Source organism: Crocodylus siamensis, chromosome 8, assembly GCF_052110815.1.
Source record: "Crocodylus siamensis isolate JL-2025a chromosome 8, ASM5211081v1, whole genome shotgun sequence".
Lineage (NCBI taxonomy): Eukaryota > Metazoa > Chordata > Crocodylia > Crocodylidae > Crocodylus > Crocodylus siamensis.
In genome coordinates, this window is record NC_143402.1 from 56745473 (window position 1) to 56764257 (window position 18785).

Sequence of the window (18785 nt, forward strand, 5' to 3'; positions counted from 1 at the left end):
TACAGGACAAATTGAAGGGGCCTGGCACAAGGGAGTTATAAGTCTGGCATATAACCACATTTCAAGCCCCTTGAGAGAGAGGAAACAAAAAGAAGAAACCTCAGAAAATAAGAAGCAGCAGCTGGTGAGAGAGGTCCAGGTACAAATGTCCCCTTCCCAAATAATTCCCCCTTACAATGTTTTGGCTGATTTCTCCTTTTATACCCGCTTTTTTCCTTCTCTCAGGGCCTCCCTTTCTCGTCTGCCTAGTCAGATCGCTGTAGTGTTCTGTCATTTTCTTTCTGTTCTCTCCCTTTTCCAGCTGTTTTACCCTAAACGCAGGAATGGGATGTGAGTAGTAGGAAAAGTTGCACATACTCATTCCAGGGACTGTATCTGATCAGGCCACTATCCAGAATTAGCCCATGAGCTGCAGCAAAGCTATGGTCTTAGCTGTGTCCTCCCCTGCTGCAGTCTGCCCCCTCCCTCCACCCCATTTCCCAGTCCTCATGCCATGACTAGGAAGGGGTTCCATTTATCCCCTCCCCACCTGTTAACCATCCTTGCGAAGCATCCAAGACCTTCAGAACCAGATTACATTCCAGAAGCCTTTGCTGTGGAAAGAACTAGGAGTGTTTCCTTCCCATCCTTAAGCAAAAACCGAGCTGATTTCTAACCTAGGCACCAAATCTTCATGATTTAGAACTATTTTTATTAAGCCTTGAAGATGAGAGAAAATTAGGAAAACAGAAAAGAAAAAAAAAAGAATTATTCCTAAATGAATCCCACCTCCCAAAGAACCCTGCCTTCTTTAGTTAGCTACAGGGATACTTTGTCCATTTGCTGCCTTCTGCATTAGTCAATTAGCAGACTCCAGCTGGTATAGACTACAATACTATGGACTAGGCTGGGAATAAGAGACATGTCAGTGACTGATGTTTCTTCCTATTTGGAGGATAAATAGAATAAAGTACAGCATGTGCATCTAGAGTTTTGTGGGAGGAAAACTGTGGCTGTTTTGGGTGGGATCCAAAAGGTTGCAACTTGAAGTCAGCTGGTGATACTCCTGGGAAATGCATTCACAAGCATGTGAGGATCTCAAGCAACTATTTCACATGTGCATACATCCTCCTTCCGCCCTGAACCTCACGGGCCTTGGCTAGAATCAGCAGTGTGAGCTAATGCCTTTGGCAATCCCTGACCCTATCTGCTCTCACAAGTCAAACAGTGTCATGGTGAGTCAATGGAGTGCTTTTCCTGCTGAATCAATGCCCAAATGTGGCGCGAGGGGGTGTTGTCTTGCAGCAGAGATGATCTTTCAGCCAAGGCTAAAAAAAACCTAACAAACTTAGAAGCTAGTCACCGAACAGTGGCACTTCTTGTTAAGGGCTGGTTTATTATGATGCCCTAACTTGCTCTGCCATTTCAATTAGGTGCAGAGCTGTGTCCCATCCTTCACTGAAATTGATGTAGCATTTTTCCACACTGTTAAACAAGTGCTAGTTCTACCTGAAGGTGGAAGTCCTTCCTGGGTGTCCCTTACCTGCCTCTCAGAAAGGCTGTGATGCTTAATTAGCATATGTTCATCAAGCCTTTTGGGAAGGCTAGGCACATCAGCACCATTCCCTTTGGGCTGCCAGGGCAATGTAGGGCAGACCTGTCTCAAACAATGTTTTTTTTTTTTTTTTTATTAATAAATGGGCCTTCTCCTAAGAGTAGACCCAGCTGCAGCCTGGTGCCTGTTTTTCAGCCTGGGACCCCACCTAGGTGAGAGGGTTGACAGAGAAGCTGTTAGCCCTGGACAGCTGTGGGGTGGCAAGAGAATGAGCCCCCAGTCTCTGGTTCTCCAGTCCCCCATTCCCTTCCCCTGCCCCACGTATCCTCTATGCCCCCCCTTCACCCCTTCCTTTCCCTTCCCTTTTTCCCACCCCATTTTTCTCCCAGTCGCCCCTCCCCTACTCCTTTCTCCCTCAGCCACCAGCCCCTTCTCCAACACTCCCCTCCCCCTCCCCTTCGCCGCAGTGGCGCTAGTATTACGCATGCGCGGCGACAATTCTTCCTCCACTTCCCCCAGCGGAATGGGGGAGGGGCGTTCGCCCCGCCCTAGAGGAGCGAGCCGGGCTCGAAGCCGGCCTGGCACCGCCTCCCCCTCCCCCCGCCCATTGGCTGGAGCTGGATGGGGTCAGCGCAAAGCGGAAGGGAGCGAGGGGAGGTGGGAGACAGTGGCAGCCCCCGTAGCGCACCCCGATTGGCCGCCGAGCCGCGAGGGGGTGGGCCCGCCGTCACCAATTGGCTGAGGTGCGATGGGGTCCGAAAAAAAGCCCGGCCAAAGGAGCGCGAAAATGTTGTCGTCTTCTTCCTGATTGGCTTGGCTCTCCCCCGCCCCCCGGGCGCACGAGGCTGCGGCCGGCCGGCTAGCAGTGGGATCCCTCCTATCAGCCGAGGCGGGGGCGCGCGGCGCTGGTTGAGGACGCGCTGCGGCGGGAGCGCGCGCAGAGGAGGGGGAGCGCGTGCGCGCGCGCCTCCCTTGCACACGGCGGCGGCGGCTCCTTTGTTCCCCCCGACACGAGCCCGCGCGCTTCCCCAGTAGCCGCGGCAGGGATGCACCGTGTCAGCGGCTCCCGCAGCGCCGGGCGCGGTAAGGCCTGTGGGCGGGGGGGGCCGCGGGGGCGGGGCGGAGGCCGCGGAGCCAGGTCCCCTCTGTGGAATGGGACCGGGCCAGGCGGTGAGGGGGGCTACGGTGGCCCGGGCGGGTCAAGACACCTCGGCGCGCGCGACAGGAGCGGCCGGGACTATTGTTCGCCGGGCGGGGGGCATCGCCGCAGCGTCGTCTCACGCGGGCTCGGCCCCCGCCCCTTCCCCCTCGGAGCCCCATCCTCGCGGGGCACGTGCAGCCTCGTCCCGGGAGGGGTCTCCTGCCGCCCACTGAGAGCTCAGACCCCCGTCAGCATCTCTTCCCCTCCTTGTCACAGCCCGTGGGGGGATCCCCGCATCTGTGCAGCCCCCTTCTCCCCGGCCCTGCCCTGTCAGCATCTGCCCCTGTGACCACATGGGGGGTTTAGTGGCTCCCCGGGTTCTATGGGGCTCAGGCCCCTTCCTCCCTATTTGGGGCTCAGACTCCCTCTGACCAGTTAGCAGCATCTCTTCCCCCTTCACACTGTGTTGTGGTCTTCCTCCCCCCACAAGGGGATCCCCCCTCATCTCCATCAGGGGGTTTTCTGGCCCCTCCCCAGGCATCTCCACTTCCCTGCAGGTGCCTGGCACTCTGCACCCCCCACCACAGTCCCTCCCTCCCTTCTGCACCAGTGCTGCCCTGTCTCCTCCTGGGGGCTTTGCAGCCCCCTGCACTTAAAGGGCTCAGCTCCCCCCCCCCAGGTCCTTCTTCCCTAGCAGTATCTGCTCTTGGGGCCTTTGGTAACCCCCTCTTACCTTCTGGGGCTCAGAGCCCTCCTTCCTCCATCAGCATCTCTCTTCCCCCCCCCCCCCCACACACACCTTATAGGGGCCCTCTCCCCCCCATGCTTCACTGAATGATCTCCCTCCTCTTTCACCCCATGGGGGGCTCTGCTTGCCTCTCCCTTGGCACTCCTATCTTCCTCTCCCCAGATCCCCTGTGTCTCTGCAGACAGCCCCCCAACACAGCTCCTCCTGCTTCTGTCCCCCTCCCAGCAGCATCTGCCTCTGTCAGTCCTGAGGGCTTTGCTGTCTCCCTCCCCAGCCCTTGTGGGGCTCAGTTCCCTTCCCCAGATCCCTCCCCACCATTGAGAACTCAGAACACCTGACCTCATCTAGTACCATCTTTCCCCCTCTCATACCCTACAGGGTGTGTGTGGGGGGGGTCTCCCCTCCCTCATACCCCATGGGGGGCAGCTCATCCCTCCCTTTGGCATCCCCATCCCTTCCCCGCCACACACATACCTGTGACCCGCACTTACTGGGATTCTTCTCCATCCTTCCCAGAATAATAGTGTGTTCTCCCTCAACAATATCTTCTTCATCCTTCCCCCAAGGGAGATGCCCTTTTAAGATCCCCCCACTTTGAAGTACCTACTTTCTTCCTGCTTTTCAGCATCACCATCTGCCCCCCATCCCCTCCAAGGGAGCTGCCCCTTTGTCAACATCTGTTCTCCATCCCAGGAGAATGGGCTTTTCCCATCAGCATCTCTACCCTCATCCCCTCCTGTCCTCCCCCAACATAACAGAGGACCTTCCTGGGTTTAGCATCACCACCAGCCCTAAGGGGGTTCTGCCCCCATTCAGCCTCTCCCCATCTCATTTCTGGGAGACCTACCCTGACAATGAGCACCTCCCCATAGTCATCACTTTCCCCCACCCAGCCCTTGTATTTGGTCTTCTCCCCACAAAACCAGGCTGGTCCCTTACCCCTCCCATTTCCTGGGGAATGGGTGGCGTGAGGGTCACCATTGAGGCCAGGCCTCTAACTCACAGCCCTTTTTTGCATTCAGTTTCTGCTAGTAAAAATAATGTCAAAGCCTGTGGAAGAAACCCATGGGAGCCAAGTCAGTTCATCTCTGCTCTTGGAGGGACCAGGAACCCCTTCCTCCAAGCTGTTGTCCGTTGCCCAGGTTTGCTATCTTAGGGAGGCTCTCCTCTACATGCACACACATGTGCACCCGTGCACACACAGGCACACAAAGCCCATTCTCATGTGCTGGGGGAGGGGGCTGAAAAGAACACCATTCACAGCAGCAGCTGCACAGACTAGGCACAGAAACACAAGTAACCCCGCACACAAAGCCCATTGTCACACAGTCATCCTCCCTTCCTCCTAGCTCATTTGCATGAATTTGGGGCTGTAGTTTTAAAGTGGATCTTCTCCCAGGGTTTGTGTTCAATTTAAAAAAAAAAAAACAAACCCTCCCACATTTCACCCCATACACGCTTTTAATGATATGCACAAAGCACACTCTTACAAATCAATTGACAGGATGCTCCCTGTGCGCTGTGCCCTGATATCAGGAATTTTGATATGCACAAAGCACATTTGAATGCAAATGGACTTCCTTCTTTAGCAGGACCAACTATTACAAATCAATTGACAGGATGTTCCCTGTGCCCTGATATCAGGAGTGGGTTTTAACTGTCTTCCCTTCATCTCCTGCTTCACTGTGGGTTGCTCTTTCTCCTTCTCGGTTAGGCTGCCACTAACAATGTAGTCTGTTGTTTTAAAGCAGGGTCTTTGTTGTTTTGTGGCATTTGTCTTTAACTGTCCTTGTAAATGCATTGAATAATATGTTTTTTTTTTCATGGCATGTACCTCAGGACAGCTCATGGAAGGAGGTGCTTCTCAATTGAACATTTACAAAATGCCCTTGGCTTTCCAGATACTACACTTTTCTATGTAAAACTGTGGAAAATCTTGACTCAAATATTAACCAGTGTTAAAATCTTGAGATCTCTGACTGCATGTAATAATACCATGTTCTAAATCAGTGTTTCCCAGCCTTTTCCAACCTGGGGCACAGTTGCAGTAATAAAATTTGTTCGCAGCACACCTGTTAAGGCATTCCCCGTCCTCATAACTATTGTAGCTCATTGCCATGGCAAAATTCTGTGGCACACCTGTTAACTTCTGACAGCACACTTTTGTACTTTGGCACACAGGTTGGGAAACGCTGTTCTAAATGTTAAGGCTTTTTACAAATGTTTTCCTTTAATTCCTTCCTTGAGAGAGAAATTACTTGAAATGTCCAAATTGTTCTTTCATGAAAATGGTTTTGATGCACTAATAGCAGCTCTTAGACTTTTTTTTTTGTTTTACTGTAAAACACATCCTGATTTTCTGTGCCTCTTCTTCAGAGAAGAAGGAGAGTGACAGGCATTAGACACGTGCTGTGAGTTTTTCTCCAGGTTTCTTACTTTTTCTGATTGGTGGATTGTTCATGTATCTTAGTGTGTTTTGAGTTTATCTTTGCTTTGGTCCCTCAGCGCAGTGGCAGATAAATGGTGTGCAGCTAACTCAGATTGCTGGGACTGTGCTCTTCTAAGCTTCCTACCATTCAAATATGCAAAAGGGTTAGGCAAGTTTAACTGAGAGAATCTGTTAATTTTCTGCGTTAAAATAATTTATATTTTCCTCCTTCAAAGATCAGAATCTAAAGAGACGCAGAAGTGGGGATATAATTAAAGGATTTGTGCAGCTGTTTTTTAAAATTCATGAGTTGCATTAAGATCCTCTAAGAAATGAGTGGCTTTTAAGTTTCTGGTGGCATATTTGATTACCTTTCTATGCAGGTTTAGCTTTCAGATATAGAATGTGCATATTGCAGCCTAGGAATTTTAAACCAGAGGTCACAGAAATCTCATGTGGGGTTGTACCTGTAGTGTTTGCAGCTGGGATTTTCGGAGGAGTCTTGGGAAGTCAGGCACCGAGATCCCTCACATGCCTTTAAAAAAACCACCCAACCTGTAATTCCATGTGGCTATCAGCAAGAGGAAAATGCCTCTTTATTCCAGATTTTTACTACTCAGAATGGTTTTCAAGGCTTTTAAGCTCACCAAGGGCTCTTACTCTGGTGTGATGAGAATGTTCTCTGTCAAAGGCCCCCACCATGTAAACTGGAAAAGGAACTTATCCAATAACATGAATTTGCCAAGCTTCATTTGTGAACAAAAGAGAGGCAGAATGTTTTAGACCAAACGTATTTTCCTTCCCAGTAGATGTTCCCAATGATTCCTTCTGGCCTTATAACCTGTGAATCTAAAATGCACCAAAAACTTTGGAACGTGACAAATACCAACATACTAAAGGAATAAAACCATAATGCATGTCTTTCCTGCTATCGAGGCTCAGTAACAATTCTCCACCACACAGCTATTATTTCATAATCATGTTTTGATTAAAATATGTACTTCATGTGCTGAGAGAGAGCTGAGATCCCTGCTGCCAAAGTAGATACATTTGCCCCAGAATCACTGGTTTTAAATCTCACAGAGGCAATGAATAGTCTGATTTGTTAGTTCACCTCTGGGATGTCCCTGTAACACTCAGGTGACTTCTAAGCCACTAAGTTACCAAGTGCGTCTTGTGCCATGTTACATGGCAGCTGCAAACCCTTCTGGGCACCCAGATTCCAAATGAGTCTCCATTTTGTCATGAAATAATCTACCTAGGCATCTAGGTTTGTGCTACTGCACATGCTCAGAAGCAATACAGGATGGGCACCCATGTAGCTACTTCACCTTCTGGGAAAGGGTGTGAACTCTGCAGGAGTCCCCAGATTTTTAGCCTGAGACAAACCAGGTGCAGCAGCTGTTTGAGCAATTGGGGTGGTGGCACTTGCTTAGGATTGAGCATTGGGGTGCTTGCCTAGGAAGTGGTAGACTTGGATTGCAGGTCCCGCTCAGTGATGGGGTAGGACCCACACTCCTCGTCACCCAAAAGAGGACAGGTGCCTCCTCTCTGAAGAAATGGGTTCCAATAGACATTCCCTTCTAGCTCGTTGGAGGTGCTGTAGGCGGGGTTGGGAATGGAGTGCTAGATGCCTCCAGTGACAGATCCTGTTTCCCTGGGGAGAGGGAATGGAGTCTTTCTGGGCCAGCCACGTCCTGGGATGTCCAGCAGTGGTCCTTAGACATCAAGTAGATGGCATAGGATGCATGCCTATATATTGAAAATGCATTAGCACAGGAGGCCTGGTTGGTGGTCAGGACTCCATTGTCCTAGGGCCTGTCCAAGTGCTGGACAAGTGGTGGACTGCCTGTCACCCTTGAAGAAATAGATGTGCTGGGGAGGAGGTGGGGGCAGAAGACGGCCACAAACACACCTGTCAGATGGACTAAACAAGCACTGCTGTCCTGTGGACATATCGCACATGGAATTTCATCAGCTGCTCTTCATTAAACCTTTTGTTATAAAATGAATGAGTGCCCCGTTTCAGATTCAGACAAATCCTGGGTCATGTTAAGCCTTTGGGAGCCACTAGCCTTTTTGGCAGGCATGCTACAAACTACTGTAACCTAATGGCCACTCTGAACCTCTTCCCGTGCCCGGTCTGCTGTTTTGCTTTCTGCTTCCTCCTCAATCTCCCACGTACCACTGTCTGGCCGCCCCTGAGCTAAGGAAATACTTATCGTTGCACAAAGTGCGCAATTATTATTATCTTCACTAACAAAGTGTCACTCTTTTTTGCCTGTAGATTTCCAAGTGTTATACAGGGGAGCCCGAGATTGTTTATCTCCATTTCACAGATGAGGAAACAGAGGCACAAGGAGGGAGTAATTTGCCCAAGGTCACCCAGCAGCACCAGAGCTGGGAATCGAATCCAGGCCTCCTGAATCCTAACCCACAGCCTAATTTATTAAGGTTACCATACCTTCAGGCTGCCCTCCCCAAAGGGTTTCAGTTAACCGGCTCCCTTGACTTAATCTACAACTACCCTTTCTATGTTGGGATTATAGCAGGGGTATAAAAATAATCTTTCCCTAGGGGAGATGCAATCAAGAAGGACAAAGGGCAGCAGCTGGGTTTGGTTCTGTGTGGGCCGGTCCCATATGTGTATGTGGAGCTGCCTAAGAGCTCCATGGTCCAGGACCCTCTTGTGTGTGGTGCTGTACAATTGCAGTCCAGAAAGATAGTTCCTGCCCTACATAGTTTATAGTCTGAGGGAGGTGGATACATCCAAATGAGGGTCACGGTGAGGCAGTATTAGCTCCACTGCCGGAGGTTTGATATGAACACTAATTTATGCCAGAGAGTAAATAAGCAACAAAAGATCTCAAGATCCTATATTTCTTTTAGATATTTTTTTAAGCCTAGAAAGGCAAATGAGCCAAAGCCCATGAAGTGCAGCCACATTTGCAGAGGAATACCATGATCAGTCCTGTCATGAATACACCAGCATGTCTGGTGTCCATAGCCAGTACCTCTGCGGAGCAAAACACAATCATTCTCCCCATGTTGGTCTGAAAAAGGGAAACCCAGTTGTTCTCTGTTGTGACATAGAGTGTTTATTGGCTAGATCCAGTTGGTGAGAGGTAATTTCCAATTTTCTTCCTACAGCACTGGATTAAAACTCGTAATCCTGAAACCTCAGTCACCCCCTTCTCACCACACTGACACTGTGCTGTGAGCTAGTGGAGACCTCAATGTGCATAGGTAAGTTCTGGACTGGCAGGCCACTGACTAGTCCATCTTTGTTACAGTATTAGTCTGTCACAAGCTGTATGAGATCTTTTTTTAATATAATGGCCCTAGGCATAGGGAAGTCAGGCTGGAAGTGACCAGACATCCTGAGATCATCTAGTCCAGCCTCCTGCTCAAGGCAGGATCTGTCCAACTTCCTCTTGAACGTTTCTAGGGATAAAGATTCCACCATTTTTGTAGGCAGCCTGTTCCAAAGCTTGACCACCCTCGTAGTCAGAAAGTTCCTCCTCATCTCCAGCCTACATTGCCTCTGCTATAACTTGAGGCCATTTCTCCTAGTTCTGTCCCCTACAGCCAGAGAGAAAACCACAGACTCTTGAAATTTTGCTTAGCTGACATTAGGAAGTAGAGTATATTCATCTCCATCATTGAGAAATGTGTTGAAAGAGCATAGGTGGGTCAATAGATAACTTCTTGTATTGACACTTTCTCAGATCTGGATGTCATTTGAGAAGAAGGTAGGTATGGAATCATCCAAGGCCCTTCTGAATTCTTTTGTTGGGTCCAAGAGCCTGTTTCCTTTCTAGTGAGAGACCATTTCAGACAACATCCAGGTTCCTCAAAGTGCGGTGTAAATTCATTTGAGTTCAGTCCTTAAGAGCGGTTGGAATCCTAGTGTCCTTTCCCTGACGGATCATATTTTCTGTTCCCAGCATGGGCATGAAATGCATAACTTGTAGCCAGGCCAATGAAAAATCAGCTACTTTATAAATTTCCCTGACCAGCTGTAAGTTGCAGGTTTGTGGGTCATGCTGGGAATCTCCTGTGCTGAATAGGGTTCAGGTTTTATAGGTAAGTGTGTGATGTCCTCCTCACATTCTTGTCAAAGTAAGTTCTTCTTTCGTTGTTTTTCATTTGGCCATTAGCTGTTGGAAAGCAGAGGCAGGGTAACACAAACGGTAGCTTGAAAAAGAAAATGCTGGTGCATTGTCCTGTTAAAATTGTGAAGGTTGGAGAGAGGCAAAAAGCCAGTAGCCTGGATACCTGTGCCCAAAAATCAGTCAGTAGATGAACCAAAACTGTGGGCTAGGGGCTGTACTTGCACTTCACTGTAACTTTACAGACTCAGTTAAGAATGCTTAGCAATGGACCCTAGTTGTTTTAAAGATCAAGGGGTAGAGATACAGCTCTGAACCTTGTCTGGAGCAGACACACTGCAACTTGCCTTATCCTTTTAAATGTAATTGCATGTGTGAAAGGAAGTGGCATTGTTAAATTAAAATATGCATACAAACTCCCTGTGTAGTTAGTGACAGGGTTCTTGAACACTAACACTCCTTTAAAGTTTAAGTGACATTGTGGAGGATTGTCTGATATTATTTTTGTCCTGAATGAGGAAATGCTAATCAGTAAGGATCCAAATCCCATTTAAAAAGGACTGTGGCATGACTTTGTGTTGTTTGGTAACTGATCCAGGAGTGCAATCCCTGACTAAAGACATCCTTAGAAGGGAGAAAAGTCCATAATACCCTTTAAGGCAGAGGTTCTAAACCTTGTTAAACTTAAGCCCCAGCTTCTCCTCCCCTCCATGCCAGCTTTTTAGCTTTCACTCATTTGACCGTGGAAAAATGTAGAGTAATTCTTCCATTGCAAAGAGTTCAGAAAGGTCACAAGATGTCGGAATGCTTTTCACATTATGAATTCCTATTTAAAATATCTAGATTTATCATGTGAATCATGTATATGTGTTTGCACCCTGCAGCACCCTTAAAACAAACCTCATAGCTCCCAAGAAAAATCTTACCAAGGAGAGAATCTGTAGTTGATTCCTCTGAGTTCTGTACATTCATGTGTGAGGGCATTTCCAATCTCACTGAAACCCAAATTGTGTGAGTAAGGGAATGGCCTGGACAGAGTGACTGTGTCTCATGCCTTGATCAGGAGATTGGCTCCCAGTGACTGAAGTGACTATATATTGTGCTGCTGTGTAAATTACGGATCATGTTTGTGCTCAGATGCACATTTTTTAATTAAATTGATGGGGTGGAAGTTTCCAAAACCTGGAATCCACTTACATTTCTATTATTTTTTCTGCATTTTCTTAACCTGTTTAAGAATTGCCAGACTGGATCCAAACTGATCTAGCCCAGTCTCCACTGTCCGATAATGTAGACAGAGGTATGCAGGTATTTCAGAGGAGGCAGGGTAAAAATGCCAGAATACTGATAACTTGCTACTCCTGCATGTTGGGTCTCACTCTGCTACCTCCTGGTTACAGACTGGCTTGTGAACCCTCAGGACTCACGGAGGTCGTTAACATCTCTTCCTAATTTTTCAGTATCAATTGCAGTCACTCTGGCTGTTCTTGCTAATCACAGAAATGTCCAATCTCTTTCTTAGACTCTTGCTGCTTTCTTAAAAGGATGGACGGACAGAAAATACCATATTTTCTCACATACAACCAACCCCCCCCACACACGCAGACACAGCACTGCTGCCAAAAAAAACTCCAGCTGCTGGAAATTTTGGTGCACATTATATGTGAGAAATATGGTAAAAAGAGTTTCTGGATATGATGGGAAAAAGTGAAAGTAAAATCTGCAAGGGACAGAACAAAGAGTAGGTTCAGCTCCCAGCTGCTGCTATCCAGTTACTTACTACAAGGAAAAAAATTTTTTTCCCCTTCCTTTTACCTTTGAAAAACAAGGTTTATACCATACTCCATATAGGCCAATGTGTGTTGTATACAAGAAAATATAGTAATAAAGAAAGGTTTGCTACTGGATTATTGTCTCACAATGTTATAATGTGTTGTCTAGTCCTGAAAAATTGGAGAGGTCAGTTATGGAAGCAATGGCAGCAGCATCCCAACTTCCTGCCAGTCTGCTGATTCTAAGAGACAAACTTGCCTGGCATCTTTCTCTCCTCAAGAGTAAGACTCCTCAAGGCTTCTCAAATATTTAACCCTGCGAGGTAATAAAAAATAGAAAAGATTTGGATTCTTTTCATGAGAGAGTTTAAGGCATAAATTCCAATCAGTTTCTTTATACAATCCTTTAAACCCTGAGATACTTTCCCTTTTGTGATATATTAGAAAACGGTTTTGCATTCAGTTCCGTCAGCTCCCACTTCTGGTACCTTTTTTGCTCTCACAGCTGCAATATGTGTCAGAGCATGAAATCCAGAAATGGATTTGGGTTCCCGTGTGACAGGCGGTTGTAAACATTTACCTGCTCCGATGTAGCTTGACAGTTTTAGGGAGCACGTTCTGGCTGGGTTGCATAATTTTTTTTCCCTAGACTCCTTGTTCTGAGAATTTCTGTAACTTTAGAATTGGTAATACTGCATCCCTATTTTTTTGCCACCTGAAGTTCAGTTTATATTACCTGCCTCACGGGCAACTGAATCTTTTCTTGCATAATCTATTAGACACTAGTTTGATTCAGGCAGCAAATAGGGATTTTATGTCTGGTGAAAGCTTTGGTGTAGTTACCTCTATGAGTGAAAATGCAGCTATGTTACAGACTTTTGTCTCCGTTTACTCATTCTGAGATTGGGGGCAGGGAAGTATGATCAAAAATGATTACAGGTATACCTCATTTTATTGCACTTCACTTTATTGCGCTTCGCAGATATTGCGTTTTTTACAAATTGAAGGTTTGTGGCAACCCTGCATTGAGCAAGTATATCAGTGCCATTTTTCCAACAGCATTTGCTCGCTTCGCATTTTTTAGCAATAAAGTATTTTTTAATTAAGGTATGTACATTGTTTTTTAGACATAATGCTATTGCACACTTAATAGACTACAGTATAGTGTAAACATAACTTTTATATGCACTGGGAAACCAAAAAATTTGTGTGACTCACTTTATTGCGATATTCGCTTTATTGCGGTGGTCTGGAATCGAACCCGCAATATCTCCGAGGTATGCCTGTATAATAAATGTTCTTTTCTTCCTGGCTTATTTTACCTGGGCATTGTCTTCCCTTTCACCATCTGGAATCTTCAAAAATACAGACGTTCAAATCTCTTGCCATGTTGGAAATGAAAGGAATCTCGATTGCTGCAGCCCTGCAGCTTGTATCTTAGTTTTATTTTGGTGGAAACATCCAGATGGATAATTAGAAATTTTTATTCCAAAGTGCACTTCCAAGCAACTGTTTCCATCAACGTTTGCAGACTTTTATGTACAAATGGGCTGCATTCGTTATTTAAACAGCATCTCCTCAGTGGAGTTTGATGCAGCAAAATCTACTGCATCCATTTCTTTAAAAAAAAAACCAAACACCCAACGTTTAAATGGAAAGGCAAATCAAACCTGAAATGGCAGGTCATCCAACTGGGTTGTTTTTAGTTTTGTTCCTGCTGTCATCATTGCAGGCTGTAGTTTGCTACTATGAGAATGCTGTTTTGCTGTAAACACCATCTATACTAGCCAGGCCCTCACAGAACACTCTTCCCTTGGTTTGTTCACTCTGAACCTCTGTCTGGTGGACTGATCCTCATATTTTTATAGTTTGGGTTTGACTAGGCGTGAGGTTGCCTTGTACCATTGAAGCTATGGCTCATTTTTTTAGTGTGCATTAGTGATTTAACATTTTACAACTACCATCCAGTGCCAAAGGCATGTATGTGTGTAGTCAGAGAAGATTAAAGGGCTAGAGAAGGCTGTTTGCTATAATTATACTGAATTGATGTTGTTTTGGACTGGCCATCAGTCCCAGTCTTTTATCTGAAATAAATAATCTAGAGAAACAGAAGAGGTATGGAACTTGCCTACACACAGGAATTGAAAATGAGTTTTAAAACAATAAGCAATGATGAGTTTTAAATAATAGACCTGATTAAGTTAGCCCAATACAGAATATCACTGTAAAAAATCCTTGCCTCTTTTTAAAAAACCCTCATAAACCCTGCTTAGGTGCTCTTGTCAGTTAAAAAAAAAAAATGTAGTCCTTTTTGGTTTAAATTGCCCCTCTGCAGTTCCTGATACAAGAGAAGCTAATATATGCCCAGTTTAAAACTGTCAGCATCTGCACAGTGAATTGTACCAGTTTAACAAACTTAATATAAAATCCACACTTTCAGGTGAACTCCTGTTGCTTTGCATACAGATGGCCTGGTTGTCATAATTTTATCCATATAATATAGAGGGCATATAAGCCCCTCAAATACATCTCCTTGGAGAAGACATGGCAGTTGTGTAAGCTGAGATGTGTAGAAGCAGCCTGGACCAGGCGCTAGAGAACAGGCTGTAGGGAACCAATGGCTTTCTGAAGTTCCCAGTGTGCCTTTTTATCTTGGTACCATGTACGAAGTGCTCCTACCAAGTCCATATTCTGGTGCCTGGAGTTAGTTCCCCTTTTCCCCTACTGCCTAACATTCTGTCTGGTTCTGTCTTTTGACAACCTGATCTTTTCAAGGACTCGGTAGGGTCTATAGTCAGTTCTGGTACATTTCCCTCCCTACCACCTCTCCAGCCATCCTGTGGCAACATGGCTGTCTTAAGAGATCCCTGACCACATATTCTTTTGCACTAGGACCTTCCTTTGAGTAGCTCCATTGAAGATGTCTACTCCAGATCCTCCAATGGGAGGGACGCCTCGCCCTGGCCCTTCTCCTGGGCCTGGGCCATCACCTGGTGCAATGTTGGGCCCCAGCCCTGGACCTTCACCTGGCTCTGCACATAGTATGATGGGACCGAGCCCTGGACCCCCTTCTGCAGGACACCCTATGCCACCTCAAGGCCCCGGGGGCTATGCTCAGGACAACATGCATCAGATGCACAAGGTAAGAGGTGGTATTGGCGTGTGGTAGGGATGTGAGGGGTTGTAACTGCTGGGGTGTGGTTTGAATGTGTAACTTCCAAACTATTGAGGAATTGACCTTGGAACTTGGAAGACTGATGGGTCTAGTATTGGCGAGAGCTACCCAAAATGGGGTTCCTGGGTGTTTACAATGTGGCCCCAGAGACCTGGTATGTACTTGTTGATGCCTCCAGCAGATTTTGTAGCCTGCAGGGGAATTCCAGCTTCTGTCTTACCTACTTAATGTGGATTTCAACTAAGTCATGCATGTGTGAGAAGTGAGAGATCCTTTAATGTTTCTCTTTTGTGGTGATTTTTTTTCTGCCCCATTGCATGCCAGCTGTTTAGGCTATATCCACGTATGGCAGATGATTAATGTCCCCAGAACATTGCTAACCTAAATCAAGACTGCCCCACACCACACTCCATCACCATTGGCTGTCTTGCTGAGACTAGCTCAGCAGTTTCTTTGACGATTGTTGCTTTTAAATAGGTTTTAGATCACTGCTCTTTCTCTTTCAGCCAATGGATTCCATGCATGAGAAGGGGCTGTCAGATGATCCTCGTTACAGCCAAATGAAGGGGATGGGAATGAGGCCTGGTGGACACACGGGAATGGGCCCTCCTCCAAGCCCAATGGATCAGCACTCCCAAGGTCTCTTGGTGGGGAGAGCAGAGGATTTGGGAGGCTGTTGTGAGACCTTTCAGTACCTCAGTCAACTGGTGCAGTTCCCTTTATTGATTATTGCTTCCCCTGGGATGCTGCATTAGCTCAATGAAGTGCAGAGTCTGGCTACAAATTACAAACTTCTGTGAAAAGCCACCTGTTCCTCTGCACAATGTAGCACTGGGAACAGATGTCACACAGAATGGCTCCATTCTGGGCTCCTGGCACAATCCCCCAGAGCACACGATTCCACATAGGATGCTGACTTATATCTGTGCAACCACTGAGTATCCTTAGAACCATAGGGAAGTCAGGCTATCTTGTCCAACCTCATGCCTGAGGCAGGATCTCCTGTGCCGCCTCCTGCTGTGCCAGGATCTCCTCCCTCCTTCATCTCCTGTGCCGCCTCCTTTGAAGTCAGGTCAAGGGACTCTAGGGCAGGGTGGTTTTGTGGCTGGGAAGGCTTCCAATCTAATATGGTTGCAGAAAACAATTCTACAAGGAGGGCATAGATGGAGAAGGCAGCGCATGAGGCACCTTGGAGCCATTTGTAGCCACCAGCACACCTGTGTGTCTATCTGGGCAGACTCTGCTGTCCATCCAGGATTAAAATCCCTTAACAGTGTTTTTGTTGTGTTTTAAGTCTTTGATCCTAGACCTGTCCTGGTGCACTCCTAGAAATGTGACCAGCACTAAATGCTTTTTTAAATTTTTTTCCCTGGAGTCTTTTTTAAAACAACTCTCCTGTCTAGGTTACAGGGAGCTGAAAGCGTGCTCTGGCATTGCTGGAAGTGTATGCTGTGCTCTGGCCTAGCTGCTTGTCTCCTTTCCAGGTTACCCTTCTCCCCTGGGTGGTTCGGAGCACGCGTCGAGCCCAGTCCCAGCAAACGGTCCATCCTCCGGCCCGCAGATGTCCTCCGGTCCTGGAGGAGTCCCATTGGACGGTACTGACCCACAAGCATTAGGTCAACAGAATCGGGGCCCAACCCCTTTTAACCAGAACCAGCTGCACCAGTTAAGAGCTCAGATTATGGCCTATAAGATGCTGGCTAGAGGACAGCCCCTACCTGATCACCTCCAAATGGCAGTGCAGGGAAAAAGACCAATGCCTGGAATGCAGCAGCAAATGCCGACACTACCTCCACCCTCTGTATCTGGGACAGGACCAGTGCAAGGACCAGGACCTGGGCCTGGACCCGGACCAACACCTCCCAACTATAACAGACCTCATGGTAAGCATCGGCATGCTTGTTCCTTTGCCTGGATTCCAGGAAGCCTCTATAGACTTGTCCCACGGAGGTAGTGATGGGTCACACCTTTTCTCTGCTGTTATGATGCCTTTTTGGCCAGGAGGGCCCAACCTATGGGACAAGTGCCACAGTTTGCATGGACAGCCTCCAGGTGTGGCTTGTAGTGGATCTGGGAGGGGGCAGGCAACACAATGGCAGGTAGGGGTGGGAGCAGAAAGTAGAGCATCAGATCAGGCAGAGGTCACAGGGCAGGGAGCGGAACAGTAGATGAGGCTCAGGGAACAGAAAGCAGAGCAGCAAATCAAGCAGGAGAAGGTCATTGGCGTGGCAATTGGGGAGGATGGAGGGCTAATTTGTAGCACTTAGGTTGGCCCCCATTGTGTTATGCCACAGTAACATAATGCCCTGTGTAACATTTATTCAGTCCCCAGCCTGTGTCTTCCACCAACTCTATTAGGGTTCTTCCTCATCCTCTCTTCGTTGTTCCATATTCTCTGCTCTGTCAGACCTTCTTTGACAAACCCTTTCAGTCCAACCCTTGCACATGCTCCATTTTCTCTGCCCCCTTTGCAGCCCATGTCTTTCCTTCCCCTCAGTCTGTGCTGCTGTTACCCCCTTGCTGTCTTGTTTATGCATATTTTAGGTTGCCTGAACCAGAGTTGTGTGTTCATCAGGGAAGGGACCTTGTCAGTGGACATGGGCACACAGGCTTAGCACTCAATAGCTATAAAGCTTGGAAGGAGCCTCACTTGAGTTCCTGTAATCGGCATGCAAGGAATGGGCTAGCATGTTACTCTGTAGATGGTCTTACAGCTGCTGGCCCCCCTCTCTGTCCTTTCCACAGGTATAGGAGGGCCTAACATGCCCCCTCCTGGACCCTCAGGAGTGCCCCCAGGAATGCCTGGGCAACCGCCTGGTGGGCCCCCAAAGCCCTGGCCTGAAGGTAAGACTGGCCTGGAGCCAGAAAGCAATGTAGGTCCCTGGTGCTATTTAGGCTCCTAACCTCCCATTGACATTGGTGCCTTAGTTGGACATCTCATTCCCTTTTGTATCCTGCTCTCGCTGTTCCCACTGGTTCACCTCCCCTCCCCGTGGTGTGCAGTAGGGTACCATCACATGAGCTTTGACAGATCTCAGTCGACCTCACGCTCAGCTTGTGCATCGTTGCCAGGTGGGGAGCTTCACCAGGTATGGCAGTCTTCTGGCTTCCAAGGAGCCTCAGAATTGCCTCATGGCTTTATTACCTCCTGCTGGCTTTTCCTGCAAACAGGCCAGGGCTTGAAAGAGGCTTTGCAGGTTGGCCTCTGGTGCCTTTGAGGGGGTTAGAAATACATAGATTCTGAATGATCTTTCCAAAGTGCCAGCCTCAGAACTGTAGCAAGGCTGCCTTTGGGTTCTTCAGGCCCAAATAATCAGTTGAAGTTAGGCAGTGAAACATGTCCAGACCCCCAGAAGCTTTGAAGCCAGCTGAGGCTTCAGGTGTCCAGTTCTTCTTATGCATCTTAACAGTAGCACCCTCTCACCTGCTCTGTCCCCCATTAAAGAACCTCCAGCCCATCCTTTTGATATAAGCTCCTTGCTGAAGAGCAGTCCTAGCAGCTTTCCCACCTTGAAATTCTGACCAGTCTCAAGGGAAGGAAAAGAAACATGCCCCAGTATTGTTCTGCTTTGGTTTTCACACAGGACCAATGGCAAATGCTGCAACCCCCACTAGCACACCTCAGAAACTGATTCCTCCTCAACCAACTGGCCGTCCCTCACCAGCACCCCCAGCGGTACCTCCGGCAGCATCTCCTGTCATGCCTCCACAGACTCAGTCCCCCGGGCAGCCAGCCCAACCTGCCCCCATGGTACAGCTACATCAGAAGCAGAACCGGATCACTCCCATCCAGAAACCTAGAGGACTTGACCCTGTGGAAATCCTACAGGAGCGAGAGTACAGGTAACAGTTCTGGCTTCTGTCTGGGATGTGGG

General features: G+C 47.7%; 1 protein-coding gene across 9 annotated transcripts in view; it reads left to right on the forward strand.

Moving 5' to 3' along the window:
- Positions 1 to 2349: 2349 nt before the first annotated feature.
- Positions 2350 to 18785, forward strand: part of SMARCA4 (SWI/SNF related BAF chromatin remodeling complex subunit ATPase 4) — a 52352-nt gene continuing 35916 nt past the window's right edge. For 5 of the 9 annotated variants that reach the window (XM_090061468.1, XM_090061469.1, XM_090061473.1 and 2 more), the window contains exons 1-7: positions 2351 to 2617; positions 9002 to 9097; positions 14628 to 14877; positions 15417 to 15549; positions 16395 to 16793; positions 17656 to 17754; positions 18495 to 18753. In XM_090061468.1, coding sequence (XP_089917594.1) covers positions 14656 to 14877; positions 15417 to 15549; positions 16395 to 16793; positions 17656 to 17754; positions 18495 to 18753 — 1112 coding nt within the window. In that variant the 5' untranslated portion in view covers positions 2351 to 2617; positions 9002 to 9097; positions 14628 to 14655. Of the gene's footprint in view, positions 2618 to 9001; positions 9098 to 14627; positions 14878 to 15416; positions 15550 to 16394; positions 16794 to 17655; positions 17755 to 18494; positions 18754 to 18785 lie in introns of all 9 variants that reach the window. The other 4 variants (XM_090061471.1, XM_090061475.1, XM_090061477.1 and 1 more) reach the window with 2 other exon arrangements.